The following is an 18,337-nucleotide window of genomic DNA, read 5'->3' as shown; positions in this document are numbered from 1 at the left end:
GTGATTGAGACAGCTAGAATAGGTACCAGTCACAAAGTAGATTATGGAAATTGTGTGGTGGATGGGGCTATTTTAAAGAACTATGTGTGTCTACAATGCAAAGTACTATAACTCTTCTTTAGTGGTGGATGCCAGTTTTGGCTTTAATTGTAAAATTTATGGATGTGTCTGTCAGGGCCTTGGAGGTTCCAGTTACAGATTACTCATTTGAGGACTGTCAGCTAGCAATGGCCGAGGGCCAGCTGAAGCTTCCGGCTGAGACGTGCCTCTTGGAGTTCGCCAAACTTGTCAGAAGACTCAGGTGAGTGAAATTAGAGAGGCCTGAACAGGGGGTTTTATTTGTTTGTGTTTTTAAAATTTACAAAATGTTTTTAAAGTTTACAAAATACCTTTATAATTGTATTCTCTTTTTTTTTCAGTCAAAATTGTATATATTTTCTCCATCCTTTCAATCAAATTAACATGATTTGTGTTAATTTTTAGTTTCATAAGAAACATATAATGTTGTTTTGATGCTTTTGACTGCCAAAGTAATATGTTTCAATATCAACTTTTCAATCTCAACAGCAGTTAATTAAGCAATAGTGCCCGTCAGTTGAAGGCTCTACCTTCAGATCGGGACGTATAACTCCAGTCGCATTCAGCTACCACAGGGTCATGGAGAGGGCACTGTCGCTGTTAGAAAATTATCTTTCTTATTATTTTCTATACAAACACTTTCAAACCTAGATTTACCTTGAACTTGTAATGATTAATCAGATACCCTTCCGCCGAGCAAATTTTTAGGAAAATAGTCCGGAAAATGTTCATAAAGGATCACATACATAATTGGAGAAAAAAAAACAAAATAAATTTTACTTGTCAGAGCTGCTTTTAGCTCATCTGGACAGTGCCAAATATCTGATTTGGCGGAATATTACTGAATTGTCCCTTTCTCGGTTTGTTGTTGATGTCTGTGACTGGATAATTCGGCAGTTGCGGGTACAGCTTTGGTTGCTTTTGTCAGTGCAAAGTATTGATGGGATGGTTTTGGTGGATAATAAAAAACATTTAGACCAATTGTGTTTTTGGTTAGTATTTGCTGTCCAATAGATGTGAACTGAGCTTTCATTACAGCAAGTCCAAATGAAAAAGCCAGCACTTACGTGATGCAGTGACGTTCTCACGGGCATCTATTGTCTATTAATGCCCGCTAGTGCTGGAAGCTGATTGGCTGATGATACTGGATCGTTTTCTAATTAAAAACATACTGAGTTGTAGTCAGATTACCTGTGTGGGCCTTTGTAGTTACTATGTGCTGCCATCTAGTGTCCAGTAAAAAGCATTGTAATTTACACAATTGTAGTATACACTTGACATAAATAAAAAGATGCCCAACCTTATTTACTTATGGCACATCTGTAGCTTGTTTACACCAGGTTTATATGGACCCTATTAGTATGCAGCTTGGAAGCCTTAATAAAGTAAATGACCTTAAATTATGCTGGATAAAGAAATAATTAAAGGCTTTGGTCATCTGTTTGACAACAAACAAACATTTGTCTGCAGAGATATATAGATACCGTCAAATAAAATATATCAAATATGGAACTTCTTTTTACCATCATATTTTCTTTTCAGTAGATGAAATGAACAATTTAAACCACTGAATCTATTTGCAATGTAATGTATAGACTGTGAAAATTAGAGTGGTTTAAATATACTATTTGTGGCTCAGTGGTGGGTCTTTCTTGATTATATAAGTTTGGAATCAGGTTCAGGACTGGGGGCTTTTAGATTAAGATAAGGTTTAGTTTAGGATTACTGTTATATAGCTAGGAGCAAAAATAACCCAGTACCTATATGCAGGGACATTTGAGAGAAAACTACTGAATGGTGTGGAGGCTTGCGCTGGGATATTTCCAATGCTCAATACATGATTCCTTAACCCAAATCTGTCTAATGGAACTATATCTCCTTACTAGTTAGCTATGTAATGTGTATCAGCTCTGGGTCCCTTACTGGCTCACTTGGTAAAGAGATGACTGCCTGGCAGGAGATTGCAGGTTTCACGTTTAACCATGTGAAGTTGCAATTGGCTTGGTCGTATCATCGAAGGATGCCCACTGACCATCACTTCTCCTGAGCTGTTGAGGGAAGTTGCTGCAAAATTGGACATTCTAAATAGGGGAGAAACAGGGGTACAAAAAAATCTAATTACTAATAAATCAAAATGAAAAAATAAATGATCAATTCTAAAAGGTTATCATTCAAGTTAATGTTATGAATTACTAGAAAATGGTGGCCACTGCTTTCTACTGTATGCTAAAAGTAGTATGCCTATCCCCTTTGTCTTGCTTGCCTGATTCATGTTCACACGAGTTGGGAATAACGTATTTTGTCTTTTGTAGCTTAAAGCCTGAGAAGGTTGAAAAGGACCTTGAGGAGTACGGGGAGAGAGCCAGAAAGACCAAAGGAAAAAGGCTTGACCTAGAGGGGTTTGCCTCCTATTTAAATCTCACAGTCTCAGACACTCTGAAAGATATGTTTGCTCTATTTGATGAGGTAAGAAAACAAATTAAAGTGTCTTTTTTCGTTTTTAAACTGATTTGTATGCAAGTTGAAGTTGGTAAGTATTGATAATCCCTAGCAGGGATTAATTTCTCTGGCACTGGGATATAGTGGAGGCACTTTAGTTTTACAGGTATTTAGAGAAAGTCTTATCACATTTGATGAAACTTGAATCAGGGATATGCATTAATGTCTTTGTGTGAGACTCACTTGTATCTAAAGAAACACTTGATAATAAGAAAGGTGTGTCCTGCACATGTGTTATATTAAAATGTTGTGTTTTTTGAAGCAGTAGAAGATATTTCTGAAAACGTATAAAATAATCTTGCTCTTATGTTTTTAACAGAAGTTGTTTCTGTCTGAGCACATACACATCAATAATTCGGATTTAAATTACTTTAGTGGGTTTGTTTGGCTTTGTTTGGCTTTGTTTTTTTCCTAATGTTTTTGCTTTCCCTGTTCACCGTCTGCTGTAAAACTGCTCGCTGACAAATGTGAGATTTATCATAAGCGCTGTACAAGAGTCAAATAAAGGGCATCTGTCTAATATCACTAAGCAATGAAAATTGCTTGTACTCTGCCATAAATATAAGGGATCGCAGTCAATGGTTGCTGTGAATCAGTGTTATTGACTCAGTAAATTGCACGCCTGCCATAGGCCAGAAGGTCATACATTTGAATCCTGTTTAATAACATGGCCACTCGGCGTGAAAACAGGAAGTGAGCAATATACATACTTTGAATTGGTGGCAGTGCAAAGTTAAAGCAATTAGCAATCTTCAAATCAAGGTAAATACTTACACAGAACTACAAGAAAGTGGTCAAATGTAAGTTCTAAGCAACTAGCGGAACAATATGCCAAACAATTTCATGACAGTGGAGGTAGCACTGTTAAAGGAGAAACAAACTTTTCAAGTTAACCAAAGCCTTTTGTGTAGAAAATATATCTCTGCATACCCTTGATGATGCAAAACCTAAAGGCAGGGCGTTTTACAGTTTTGAAGAAGCATGAAACCACGATTTGCAGCTCTTGCAGTAGCTGCCCTGCTGTGCTCAACAGTACCTGACAACAGTGTAGCTGCTGAACGATCCTTCAAATCTTTTAACAATGTGCTCAGGGATGACAGACGTTGCATCAAAGTGAACATTTAATGTACATCTTGTAATAACAAAACCACAGCTGTGTTTAAATAGGCATTAACGGAAAGGATAGTGTTGTAAAATTCTCAATTTACAACCAGAACATTTATTTTACAAATTACATTTCAGATTTCAGATTACTTTTTTACATCGATGAGGAATATATGTTAAAATGAAAAGATGAGCTTATTCCTGTACTGTTGTTTGAAAAGGTACTGTTAAAAAAATAAAACAAAAAAAGAGCATGTGTTAAAAGAAAACACATTAAATACATGTTTCTGCTTCTCTCCCTTTGGGAAAAATATTCACACTTCTAGTATATATCATACTTTCACATGTTTTCTGCACCTTTAGCCCTCAGTTCTGGTTACTATCCAAAACAGCCTTGTGCACCGCTGGAAGCTGGTGAGATTCCCCGCTCCTTCCCCGGGATACAGTTCCCCCCTCTGGGCTAACTTCGCACTGTTCCACTCCTTTAGGCGCTCCTTTGGGACCCTTTTCTTTCTATTTCAGAGGTGGCCAAACCGCTGCTCTTTTTGCAGTTCAAGTGCGGCTCCCGGTGAAATGCTGGGTGACAAATGCTTTGAGGCTGAAATGAAATGAAGAAAGAATAATAAACAAATGAAAAGAGAGAAAGTAAAACACAGCGTTTATTATTTGTGTTCTCTGTATTCATTCGTGTTCATTCTTCTCTTTCGTTCTCTTGCCTGAGCCTGCATGTTCACTCAAAGATATTTCATCACTTGTTGACTTTCGACACCGGTCGCTGGCGCATGCTTATTTCGAAATCAGACGTGCAGTTTTCATAATTTGGAATTAAGTGCTTGTTCGTTTGGTGGAGCCAATGGCATTGAGCAAACCATCCACGAGTAATAAATGAAAGTATGAGACTTTAAACCGGACTGAGAGAGAGTTTGCTTTAACTGAAAAGAGTGATAAACCTCTGTCTCATCTGGAACAAATCGCTTACACACTGTAGTCTGTACAAGGCGAGCAACCTCAAACGTCATTGAAACACATTTTCATCTGAATATCCTCCTGTATAAGGCTTAAGGCAGATGCTGCTTTCAGCGTTCAGTAAAGAAGATGATTCAACAACTCAATCGATTTTTGTATGACAAGCATGGAATATCACTCGTGGTAAACGTCCTTATTCAGATGAATGAATCTTTTTTTATAAATTTGGAGTGTTTGGTGCTAAACTAGAGAATGCATGTTTTAAAAGTTGTATTGCAGGTCTAAAATTATTATATTTACATATCTTACATCTCGTCATGAGCAGGTACTGTAGTCCCTTTCAAAATACAGTGCATTTGTCATCCACAAAGCTCAACAGTATTTAATACATGCAGCATTCAGATCTTCAAGGGAAGAGCTTGTCAAAAAGAATCCTTACAAAAATGTGTGTTTTTTTTATGTGGTGTTTTTGGTGAAATCAGGTCAGTTATTGTATTTTACTAAAATACATTTTATTAAACTGTATAATATGTACAGTATAAACAGAAATAATGGAAAAACACCACAGTGCTACATTTAATGTTTAATACTCTGTAGATCTACAGTACAATACAAATTACACAGAAACTGTTGGCAATGTTCTATCCCTTGTTCTTGTGTATTTTGCTGCCATCAAGTGATAGCCTAACAACCACTGTACTGCACAACAATGCTAGTATTTAAAATGTCTTGCTCTCGCAAACTTTTCATGTTTTACAGTACGTATCTTGCGGCTCTTGACTTTTGTTATGCGGCTCATAGGGTCAGGAATTTGGTCACCCCTGTGCTATTTATTTTTCTCTCCATCTAGTGCCAGGCAAGAGAGAGTGATGTTTGTATTACTGACATTTGGAAAGAAAAGTACAAAGAAAAGTACATACATTTCTTTTCCTCCTTTCTTTCTAGATTGTTCCAGCCCACCTCACTGTTGCTAGGCTACAAAGCCTGTGCTCACAGACAGCCTCTAGTTCCAGCTGCCTAACTTTGATCAGCCAGCTTCTCCACGTTTCAGGAACAAGACACTTGCTAGTGTTAAAGGCTGTTTACAGCTACACTGCATGGCTGTGTTGACTGGAGTTGACTACAGATGGAGAGACCGTCTCCCCAGTGTCTTATGCTGCTTTAGTGAGCAGCTGGTCAGCATCACTTTTGCGAAGGTTGCTAGGAGCTAGTCAGCTGACAGATCTCGGCCCCTGCATCAGATCGCTGGTGTAAGCTGTGCATTCTTGCCAAGTGGCCTCCACAGAACATTCACCACCTGCCTCCATGGCTCTATACCGAGCCCGTACTGAATCGGCCCTAGTCCATTTTAAGCACCAAATGCTCCTTTTCTGCCAGCATAGCCTGGCTATTTACCATCGGTACCAGTGTTTTTACACTTGGTACCAAGACCGGCCTTGCTCAATATTAGCGGCATTGCTCAATATTAACCCAGCGCCGGTATTACATATCCAGCTTCGATGGTTGCTCTGTTCTGGTCGGCACAGAGTCCACTGATCGTTGCTGAGTCCTGCATGGGCATTGGGTGATTGCATCTGGTTCCAAGCTGGTACCAGCTTATAAAAAAGACAGAGATTGTTCTTTTAATTGAGTGCCTTGTGTGCTCCTCAGTGTATCTTCAGCACCCGGACAGCTCCACTGTACCATATTTACTATGCACATTGTGGCAAGTTACCTTGTGGCATCCTGACCCAGACTGCAGCTGTGGGTCTGGTCCCTGAGCAGCTGCAATATAGCCAGCTCGGTCTTTCGGATGAGGTTAAAGCAACCCTCTGCCCAGTTAGGGCATTAGCGTACTATGTTGACTGGACTTGGGCTTGGCGTCAAACAGCGCTGCTCTTAATCTGCTATGGGTCTAAGTTCCATGGACAAACCCTGTCCAAACAGAAGCTGTTGAAATGGATTGCTGCCACTGTCCGGGTTGTCTCTGATCTAGCCAACCTGCCCCCACCACTGGTCATTCCACAAGAGGCATTGCAGCCTCTTGGCATACATACTTTCACTAGGTTCTGTAGACTGAATGCCTTTGATCCCCTGGTTTTGGGACCAGAGTGCTAAGGGCAGCCACTTAGTCTACCCTTTTGATACACATTTACCATAGTGTGGGTTTACCCTACACTTTTTCTCTAGTTTTTCTGTGCCTGAAGCAGAGGGGGCTCTCCGAGCAGCTTTGACGTACATGCTCAGGTCATTCGGGCTACACAAAGGTATATCCCAATCCAGTAATGGATAAGATTTCCTACTTCAGGGAACCAAATCTGTGTAGCTGTGATCATTCCATGAAATTGTCTATTTTTAGCCGTGACTGTGCTGCAATTTGTACATATTTTTACAGTGACAAAATTGTATCTTTAGTAGTAGTTCAAATCTTGTTCATAGCGAGTTTGCAGTCTTGGCTGGAGGACTGCAAGGGGTGCTACATTGGCCTTTATGCTCAGCAACCCCAAGTAGAGACTAGCTGGACCTTGTCTCAGTAGCTTGGTTACATCCATTGCTTACGATGGATTGAGTGGCAGTGAAGGTCACTTATTGATCTTCTGGAAATTGGTTGCAGTAGACGACAGACAATATGGGCACAACTTTTCACCTTGCTGTGTCACACTCATTATGAACTATACCAGGGGTGGCCAAAGCTGGCCCTTCCACTCCTAGTCTTTTGTTCCAACCCTATTATAAATTGTTTAAATGAACCAGTCCAACTTCAATCCAGACCTTGAAATAGTTAATTGTATAGTTTTATCAGGACCGTGATTGGACACCCCTGAACTATACTGTAAATTAAAAGGGAAACAGTACCCTTAGGTAAATTGAATGTAAATTGTATTTGAGTGTTTTATTCTCAGTGCAATTTTTAGTATGATATATTGTTGGCAATTCTATATTAAAAATGAAAACTAACTTTCTCAATGGTGTTCAATTTCTTTCAGAACGAGGATGGCACAATGGATGCCCGAGAGTATGTGATTGCCTTATCTGTAGTATGCAAACCTTCTAAAACTCTTGAAACGATAAAACTAGCCTTTAAGGTAGGTGAATTTCCATTGAATAAAACACTTGTTATACTGTAGTAACACCTTGACTTGGGATTATTACTAACTTATTATATTGGTGGACACAGAAAATGAACAGACATTGAATAGTGCTGATATTTCATTTTTTATAGAGTGTGTATCTATCTATCTATCTATCTATCTCTCTATCTATCTATCTATCTATCTATAGACTCCACTTACCATATTACTTCAAATTAACACCACCCTCGAATTAATGCCTCACTCAGATATCAGTTTTTTAATAGACTCCGCCCTCGAATAAACGCTGCTCTCAATAAAGAAACGTAAAGGAATTTTTCTTTTACCCCTTCTCAAAAAATAAAGAAAGAAATGTACATGACACCTATGTACATGACACCCCCGAAGAGACTGCAACCTCAATCCAGCATGTAATACAAACTGATGTACACCCACCTTAGTAAGCAAATGTTATTTTATAGTCCCAACAGACAACCCAAGATGAATTACTTACAGCACAGCAGTCCTTAACTTCCAGCAGAGTTCAGTGCCAACACAGCAGGGAATAAAACAAGGGCTGTCTGTTTACCTCGTCGTCAGCTTGGATGGTGAAAACTTAACTTAGAGCTTTGCCGGTTACTCTAAGTGCTATCCGAAAGCTGGCTGAAGCTATCTTCTTGTGGGGGGTTTAGTTTAGTTGTTTTGTTTTTTATTCAATTGGAATTTTACTCAGCCCTGTACAATTATATATATATATATATATATATATATATATATATATATATATATATATATATATATATATATATATAAACTTGCTTATCTATGAGAAGATTTAGTTTCGGTTTCTCTTACAGAGAAATTACAAACAAGCAGGTAAATTTACAGTGAGAAAAAAAAAAAATAACCGTGTAGGATATATTTTAGTTTTTAACAGAAATCAAACCGATATTCAGAGGTAATATTTTTCATTAAGAAAAACATCTGCATCACACTCAACTACCGTTCTCTCTCCTCTTCTTGTTCCGCCCCATAACAACCAATACACACTCCTGATTCGCTGGTACAGTACTCCCCTGACCTCCCAAATCCCACCTAACACCTAATAGGCTCTCGTTAACTGTCAGTAATTGTACTGTATTCAAGCCCCAAAAACACACAAGAGTATAGTGCTGCAGATCGGAGCCTCCCATGGCGCAGTTTCTAAAATGCCTTAAATCATGTCATAAAATATTGCAGCGTTTTTAAAGCATAGTATTATTAATAAAGGCTGCCCTCGTATAATCGCCACCCTCGTTTAAGGGCCGCAGTCATTTTGATCAATTTAAAATAAACGCCACGGCGCCAAATTGAAGTAATACGGTATTTGCATAAATTGCTTAATTGCATAGCATGCAGCTGGTCCTGTTTTTAGTGCATCATTTTCTGTGATTGTATGATAAGGTTAAATGCATATCGGCTAAATGCATAATTCGCTTAATTGCAGAAGATGCACAGTCCCAAAGTCCATTGTACATTGAATTTTAATTTGGATAATTGCATAATGCAAACAACGTTCAAGTGTTTCAGCAATAGCAGTGACGTAGAGCGGGAAAAGCCATCAAGAAAGACACAGAAAACGGCAAAGCAAATCTCTGAAACTCAAGCCTCAGCACACTACGAGCCTTCATGGAGGCAAATGTTTCAGTCGTGACAGTTTTTTACAGTTGTTTATCAGCTCAATCGGCTTAATACTGTGCCTACTTCCATCAAAGTTTATTTCTTTATTTATTTTTTTGCTACGTTGTAGTCACAAGAGCTATATTAAGGTACTATACACACCTGTTTTACTGTACTGCATTACAATAGCTTAGTTTATGCAGGCTGTTATATACTGTACATTATTTTACATAATTTTACTTTTCATATAGTCCATTGCCAGAGAATAGTGTTGTTTACATTGAGAGTATAATGTATTTCAAATTATTTTATTTTTCTGAACTTATTCAGTATTTTAAGTTACTTGTAATAAAATAAGGGAACAATGAAGTTATGAATCTGATCAAAACGAGTCATATATACATGTACACATACATATAGACCGATATGTCATTGCATCCCATTGTATTTCCTCACTACGGCTGGTTATGTGCATGACCTTGCACCAGTCCCGAGCCCATGCAATTATGCAGAGTCGACTGTATCTATATATATTTTATGATGTTCTGTCTGTAAATGGCCAATAGATGGCACACACGCTACTGTTTTACTGCCTTGTACAGTTCTTTGAGAATGTTACCCTTTTGAAAAAGAACATTGGCACGTTTCACAAAGCAGTTCGAAGTAGCAGTCTGCGCAATCCAATTCAATTCTCTATCTATCTATCTATCTATCTATCTATCTATCTATCTATCTATCTATCTTAGAAACTGTACCACAAGCACCTCGTTATTGAGCGACTAATTTACTGTGTGCTGAGAGACACTGACAGCACCAGATGGGATGACAGAGGAAAAATTCTCTCAGCTTGTATCACCTTGCTGACCACGAAGCTCCGCCTGAAATGTTTATTTTATAGTTCATTACATGTGTTGCTATTTACAAAGATGCTGGCTGGTATATATATATATATATATATATATATATATATATATATATATATATATATAATATAATCAGTCAGTTATTTAGTTATTTACTTATGCTGTATCAGCTATATTTAAACAAAATACTGCAAAGCCATAAATATTTGCGACCAAAATATTTGGCAAATCACACCCATAAAACCTATTTTGTTCCAGAATTGTTGGCGCCCTGTTGCACTGGTAGTAGTATATTACTTCATTATTTGCACAGCACTAAGATAGTCGTGCCAAACTTTTCTTCATACGCGTAAAACGCATAATAAAAGGCTTGCAAATATTTATGGCTTCACTGTATATAAAGTCATATTTACTATCCAACCTTGTGTGTCTCATTATTTTGACTGATTCATATTAAATATGTACTGCAGACTCAGCTCATAGTGGAAAATTAAATGCCCCTTGGGAAGACTATTGTTACCAACAGGGTGCAACGCCCTAAGCTTCGGGCATTATAACCCCCTGTCGGTAACAATAGTCTTCCCGAGGGGCAATAATTTTCCACTATAGCCCTCCGGTCCATATTTACTATATATAAAATATATAATTATTATTTATTTTGTTTAATTAAAGAAAATAAATAATTTATCTTTTAATCATATAGACTTGCAAAGTGGATTTCTACTAAACTTTATTGTTCTATCTTAAAATATTGTTTTTTGAAATAGGTAAAATTAAGATAGCTTGCTTGCTAGCAGCCTGCTAAGTATTAGCAGTGCTTTGTGAAACTGGCCCCAGCTTCTGTACATTCTTCTACAGTTTCTTTATTTTTGCCATCTGTGCATCTCTGTCAACCAGACCTTGTAGTTTTGTCTTGTAGGACACAAGCTTCTGTCCTTTTGTCACTCTGTGATCTTATTAGGCATGCTGCTGGTACTACTTGCAATGGTAGAAGCTTATGAAGTACATAGCCAAGCTCTGTTGCATTAAAGAAATTGGTTTGTGTTTTACGGATTAACATTTTTTTCAGGAAATATCTGTAGAGCTGATATCTCATCAGGTAACAATGTTATAGATCACTACACCTCAATCCAGTTTTAGCTGTTCCCATGCCATGACGAATACAATTTAACAGTAGATACATTTTACTCATGCACAATTTGTTCATTTGTTTGTTTGTTTTTGTAACAGATGTATGAGTCAGAACAAGATCAAACGATTTTAGAAGAACATTTAGCCTGCATTCTGAAGACAGCCTTGGGAGTATCAGAACTGAATGTAACAGATTTGTTCAGAGCAATTGATATTTTGGAGAAAGGAAAAATAACTTTCAGTAAGTATGACGAGATTAAAAGGCCCTGGAATTGTTTATTGATAGGTTTACCTTTGTTTTTTGGTAATGTATTTTGTGTCTTGGTTGAAATGTGTACCTTCACATGATTGTAGGTTATTGCCAACCAGCTACGAATTTATTTTCCAGTACTGTATAAGCAAACAGTACAAAGTCACTTAATGCTTTTACTTTTGGCTGAACCTCACTCTTTGCAAATCTTATCTGTATTTACACATTCACATATCAAAGATATCATTTGGGAAAGTTTGGTTTCCAAAAATGTGACTACATTGGGATATGAGAACATCCAATAAATTGAGCTGTGAGGATTTCTGGTATTAAGTACTGCCCTATCCAGAATTTTCATGTCCTATAGTTAGTGCCAGAGCTAGTGAAAAATTGCTAGTCTCTCATTCCCACTGTCTAAAAATTGCTGAAAGCATATGAATGAATGTTTATTTTAAAACTAGAATAAATTCATAGCAATTGCATAGCTAATTCCACTTGTTTAACAAATGTTCTTTTTGGTAAGTGAGATTTTGGGTTTATCAAGCATCTAGAACGAATTCACCGATTTCAGGAGATATGCAGATATAGGGCTTACAAGCTGTTATGCAAGTAGCATAGCTGTACTTGATTTAATCGATTGTTTATTCCTCATTGGCTTCATCTCTGTTTCCTGATTGCAGACGACTTCAATGACTTTGCAGAACAGAGCCCTGACTTTGCAGAGGAGTACCTCTACCCAGAGCAGACAGGTTTCCTAAGCAGTGCAGAGACCCCGTCAGCCCTGATCGCAAATGGCTTCTGCACAGACTTCAGCCCAGAGGACCAATACGAAGAGGAAAGGAGGCCCCAGCGGAAAAAACTTAACTGAATGGTTACAAAACATGCCTATGTCTCCTCTCCTGGTGAGAGTAAAAAGGCTTATGCCAAGAGTGTGCTACATGGTCGGTCAGACATATGTGGGAATAACTTAACTCTGTGGACATGCTACTCCCCACACCCCCTTATAGTTATCATTTCCAATTGTTTTTCTTGTCGCTTGGAATGTTACAATTTTTTTTTTTTTTTTCAAATGCTATTTAAAAAAAGGAATCTGAAAGCCACAAAATGTGAATGTGATTCATCTGTAAAAGTACACTTGAAGGCAAACCAAGCACATATTTATTTAATTTGTATTTGTTTTGCTTTTCTTTTCATAATTATTTGTTTAGTTTTATGAACAGTGTAACTTACAGACTGCATGTTTTAACACAAAAAATCAAGTGGGGAAAAAAGTGTAGCCCCTGTTGTATTTAGTGCACCTTGTTTAGTGATTTTATAGTGGTGTATTCATTTTGTGAGGTTTATTTTTTTGTTAGCTCAACTAGTTTTTCAAGAAGCTTTTGAAAACAAAAAAGGTGTTTGCATAGGATTGTCTTGAAATGTTTTTTTCAAACATTAAGCTAATATACAGGGGTCTGACAAAATGGCCTTTAGAAACACACTATAGTGTAAGGGAGTAGGGCCTTTTATAACTGATGTTTTTTGGTTACTGACTAGTTCTCTTGATTGATCAGATTTCCATGAGCAAGCAGTCTATGAGCCAGTCTAAAATGGAGCTCAGGGAATCAGACAATGAAAGACAAAGATGGGAGTGGGGAATAGATCAACTATACATTAAAAACACAAATGCAACTAATATCTATACAATATATACACATTTTCCAGGTTGTATGTGATAATTTGAACTGTGAAGCTTCAAAGCTAAACCTACTGGAAGTTATATTTTTCTTAACCTTAAATGTGAACAGAACTTCCATATCTGAAAATCCTCAGTGGACCTAAAAAAAAAAAAAAAACATTCAGTTGCATAATTTATATGCTATGGGCAAAGACCAAAATCTCGCCAATGTTGTGTTTATTTTTCTGGTTTTTTTTATTTGGTCCATGACGTATACTGTTCACATATGTGGACCTTGTTCTGTTGAGATACATACTGATTTCTCAGCCTGAATGTGGTATCTACATTTGTCAACAGCATGACATCACATTGACCTGATCTACTTGCTAAGTTTTTCATGCCTTACAGTAAGAATTAAGATTCCAGTTACAATTTCTCTAAAACACTCACATTCCGCACCCTGTCCAGCTTACTGTACAGTCAGTTTGAAAATGAATGATTACAGTGGCATTTTATTTCCATTACAGAAACACTTCACTTAGCACTGCCATATCAAAACTTTTTTGGAAATGGATGAAGAAGAAAGACAACACCTAAAATCTGCTTTCCAACCGAGCCGTACACAACCAAACCCAGATTTAGAGTCTAGAAAACAGGGAGTTTAATCAAATCGGTAAAATAAAATATAATAAAGAAACAAACTATTGTAAATATAATAGCCTATTTTAATATATATATCTAAAAGAGCGTTCATTTTATTCTCTTATGCTATTATGACACGAAAGAACAAAGAGTTAGCATCCAAACGGTTTCCTAACTTTATAAATAAGATGACCTTTGTGCATCAGTGCTGTTTGGAGCATTGCAAGTTTAGAAAGTACAATGCAAAACCTGTTCAGGGTTGCTGAAAGTTTGACCAAATAATTTGCTTTACCTTTTAGTACTTTTTTTTTTTGTGATCGTACTTTATCAGAATTGTTAAACAGACGTGGCAACAGAATACACTGTTCAGTTAGCTTGTTCAAGCTCTGCTTTAGAATGCTGTGAGGGTGGTGGTGTCGTCGTCCCTCGAGGGAGTGAGGGGTAGTGTTTTGTTTTGTTTTGTTCTTTGTTTTGTTTACTATGGAGAGGGAAAATGCATACCCTTGCTACATTACTGGTAGCTGAGCTTCCGTAGGTAGCTACCTTCCTTTTGCATCTCCTTCCTTGGTTTTCCCTGGAAAAGCAATAAGATCTTAAAAAGTGCAGCAAAGTGATACATTACAGGTCCCAAAAAGCATCAACCATTGACAATTTCAGTTGACCTTGTTTTTTTTTTCTTGCTTTTATTTATAAATCATTGTATATTCCTGTCTGCACATAATTAAGGATTGCACAAAGTTGAACCAAAGCGGGTTACTATGAACACAAACTGGCTTTAGACTTTTACTGTAGAGTGCACTGATCCAATACTTTCCCCTTTTCCCTTACTTTGCTTCTGTTTTGCCTTCTTATAAGATATGACTCCTCCTGAATGTATTTCAAATATTCCATATGCAGGCCATTATGTGAATACTAATATAAATGAATGGTTATACATGTACACTGCCATGATTCCGATCTGTACTTCACGAGCAAGTAGAGCTGTGCTGAGACTTGGTGATTTGTGTATTAGTACGTCTATACACTTCTTTAAAAAAAAAAATTAATTATAAATAGGTGTACTCACTGCATTCCATACCAACACCTTTCACTGAGAGAATGAAGTGTTTGTCTCTGTTTTTCAGTCTCTACAATGACTCGATTTCCATATTTGGTTTCTCAAATCTAACCATGTGCCCTGGTAACCCAGCATTTCCCGTGTAATACAATGGCTGTACTTTTGTGTCCTTGAAAAATAGTAACATCATCAGATTGTGGAGTCAAAACAAGTAAAGATACTCTGTGATTTCCACTTTAGTTCATTATTTTAACCCAGTCCTGAAACATATGGCTGGCATTGGACAGTTTCCGAACTACGTTATGCAAACTTGTTTTTGTGTGGGGTCCTGCAGACCAGTCGCTGGAAAACAACACAACAGCTTCTCACACAAAGGTAAATGTAACCTTTACCCTGGCATCTCAACATTGTGTTGCAGTTTATGAGAAACCTATTCATGGTACATGATGGTCTTAAAATGAGTCCAGCTGTTTTCCAGTGAGATCCAGTAATAACAAATTCCCTTTTCTGTACCTTTTAGTCAAAACCAGCTTTATTAATGCCAGACAGTATTTAGGTTAATGAAATGTAAGGCAGGGGACCAGGGGAAGTTATTGTTTCTGTTTTTTATTTATTTATTTTCCAACTTTTGCCTGACAATAAGAAAAGGTGGATCACAATAACATGTTTTTTTTGCTCAGTGTCAAAAAATGAATAACATTGAAACATAGTCTGCTGTTTTCAGTCAGCCTGTGTCATTGTGTCTGTTGATAACTGACCATATTCATTTAAATCGTTTTATCAAAATGTAAATGTCTTAATACTCACACCTAAAACTGCCGCCGGCAGTCATTATAACGGTTACATTTTAAACAACATCAGTATTAAAATGAAAGAAACTATTGGATACAACTCCAAAAGTTTTATTCAAGCACGTCGTATCAAACATCTGCACAGGGGGGCTCCCGAGTGGCGCATCCGGTAAAGGCGCTCTGTGTGGAGTGCAGGATGTGCCCTATAGTCTGGACGTCTCCGGTTCGAGTCCAGGCTATTCCACTGCCGACTGTGGATGGGAGCTCCCAGGGGGCTGCGCAAAATTGGCCGAGCGCCGCCCGGGGGGGAGGGCTTAGGTCGGCCAGGATGTCCTCGGCGCACCAGCGACCCCTGTAGACTGGCCAGGCACCTGCGGGCTTGCCTATAAGCTGCCCAATGTGTTGCCCTCTGATGCTATAGCTCTGGGCTGGCTGCATGGTGGGCCTGCAGAGTGAAAAGAAGCGGTTGGCCGATGGCATACGCTTCGGAGGACAGTGTGTGTTCATCTTTGCTGCTTCCAAGTAAGCGCAGGGTTTGTAGCGGTGAGCTGAGTCTAAATACAAATTGGACATTTCAAATTTAAATGAACAATTAAACATAAAAGGGTTTATTTCCTAACAACACATATAAAGCACTACTTCAAAAAATGAAAAACTATAATAAAATAAACATTTCAAAAGAAACTAGTGTGTAAACAGGTGTATGCACATACAAAACTGTAAAAATGAAAGTAGTTTTTAATTTAAAACAAAAGTAATATGTTTTCCGTTGCGTGTGTGTCACTCAGTGCAACACAGAATCCAGGTTGAGCTGCTGCAGCCTGCTGCTTTGCAGTGTTATGATCGAAATGTTCCTGCCAAAGCACTGGCTAGCTTCAAGACAAAGTCTCTCCTAGTGATATTTTCCCCAGTGCATTCCTTGTACAAAATGAAAGAATTGATGGCTCCCAGGTCCATTAGAGATAACAACAGGCTTGTATATAAAAAATACAATAGAATATTGTAGATTATATTCAAAATAATAAAAAAAAAACATTTATTGTAGAAGAATCACAATGACTGCTGGCGGTTCTATGTAGAGGGGATTATAACATTTATTTTTGTGATCCTGCCTTTCAAACACCATCAGGGTGTTTTAATACATGTATTTAGTCAGGAACAGACAACCGCTTATCTTTCACACACGCAAAGTAATTTAATTGTCAAAAGTGAAAACTGTCAAAAGGACTGCCGTGGCAGTTGTAATGTTAATACCCGATACCACCTTTTGATTCCCAGGGCAGTGATATGTACTGATTTGTGCTGGCACATTGGTCTCAGTTTGAGCAGTTATGTCATTTCTTGTTTCAAAAGGATATGGATTGGAATTATGCATGTTCAGAAATCCAACAGTAAACTATTTCTTTAAAAAAAAAAAAAATGGATTTAGGGAACTAATTGCATTTTGGCAACGACTTGTGCTTTGTAAATTTTTGCAGCTTATTTTAATTGCACTGAAGATAAATGTTTGCTTTTTATTATAAGACTTTCAGAAATACTAATCTTGAACACAATATTTAGTACCAGTGAGGATGTCCTTGTACATTTTGCATTACAATAAACATAATGCACATAATAGGAGGCAGAAGCTGCTGGGATGCTGTGCTTCTTACTTCATGCACTGATGGGTAAACTACATTGGAGGGCATATTGGAAGGGGTTCTTTCCAATTTGCTGCTCTTGAATAAGTTGTTCTTGTTAGTAAATACCAGAAAAAAGTGGACTAGTGAACTGGCTAACCAGTTAGCAAATGTGAATCACAAGTTTCTATAGAGGCCAGATTGGCACTATAAAAGACTGGTAACCTTAACTTTTTTCTGTATTTCATTCTAGCTGATTTATATTCTTGTGAGAGACTAGGGGCAAAATAAATATCCCAATCTGACATGTAGGTGGCATTCAAATGAAATCAATTTACTTCAGGTGTTTGTATACATCTGTTGTGCCTATTTTCTTTAAATACCTCATGGGAACAAGCTTTCATTCTCTTGCTGTTTTTAAAAGGGTAATAAAAACTGTGAGATCTTCTTTATTCTGCTGTTGCCTGCTCGCTGCTGTGTCCTACACCTGAGCTAAAGAAGAGACGCATTGTAAACTCATCATGACGGAGGGATTACTTGCCTTTCTGATGGTTGTTGTGTGATGGACTGTTATCCAGTAGCTTTTTTTTTTCAATGTATTTAAAAGGAGTCCTTGCTCAAGCTACCTTGAACTGTTTCGTCATGACTGCTATGATTGAACTTGTCAATGTGACTCTAATAAAAAAAGAAGAAAACATGAATGTCCACATTTTACTTTCTTTTGCTTTTTTTTTTATTTCCTACTTTTATTCTGTGATATTATTCTTTTTTTAATAAATCCTTAACAAGAAAGTTCTAGTAAGTACCCATATCCTAAATGCTGTTCACTGTTATCAGTACAACTTGCTCACTACTTCCATTAGGTATGTGGGTTATGATTTTTGTATCAGTTTGACTACAGTACAAACTATCATCCACTGTTCCAAATGTAATATGCTACACATAAGAGAAACAGGAAAGTCCACCAGATG

At 37.5% G+C, this 18,337-nt stretch overlaps 1 protein-coding gene across 2 annotated transcripts in view; it reads left to right on the top strand.

Moving 5' to 3' along the window:
- LOC117400551 (lysophosphatidylcholine acyltransferase 1-like) overlaps positions 1–18,067 on the top strand; it is a 98,711-nt gene extending 80,644 nt beyond the window's left edge. For both annotated transcript variants that reach the window (XM_034000688.3, XM_059022948.1), the window contains exons 10-14: positions 176–301; positions 2,391–2,544; positions 7,614–7,712; positions 11,450–11,591; positions 12,281–18,067. In XM_034000688.3, the coding sequence (XP_033856579.1) occupies positions 176–301; positions 2,391–2,544; positions 7,614–7,712; positions 11,450–11,591; positions 12,281–12,468 (709 nt within the window). In that variant the 3' untranslated portion in view covers positions 12,469–18,067. The remainder of the gene's footprint in view (positions 1–175; positions 302–2,390; positions 2,545–7,613; positions 7,713–11,449; positions 11,592–12,280) is intronic.
- The last annotated feature ends 270 nt before the right edge of the window (positions 18,068–18,337 follow it).

The sequence above is a fragment of the Acipenser ruthenus genome, chromosome 4 (assembly GCF_902713425.1).
Source record: "Acipenser ruthenus chromosome 4, fAciRut3.2 maternal haplotype, whole genome shotgun sequence".
NCBI classification, from domain to species: Eukaryota; Metazoa; Chordata; class Actinopteri; order Acipenseriformes; family Acipenseridae; genus Acipenser; species Acipenser ruthenus.
Note: the sequence above shows the minus strand (reverse complement) of the source record. Positions and strands in the feature narration are given on the sequence as shown.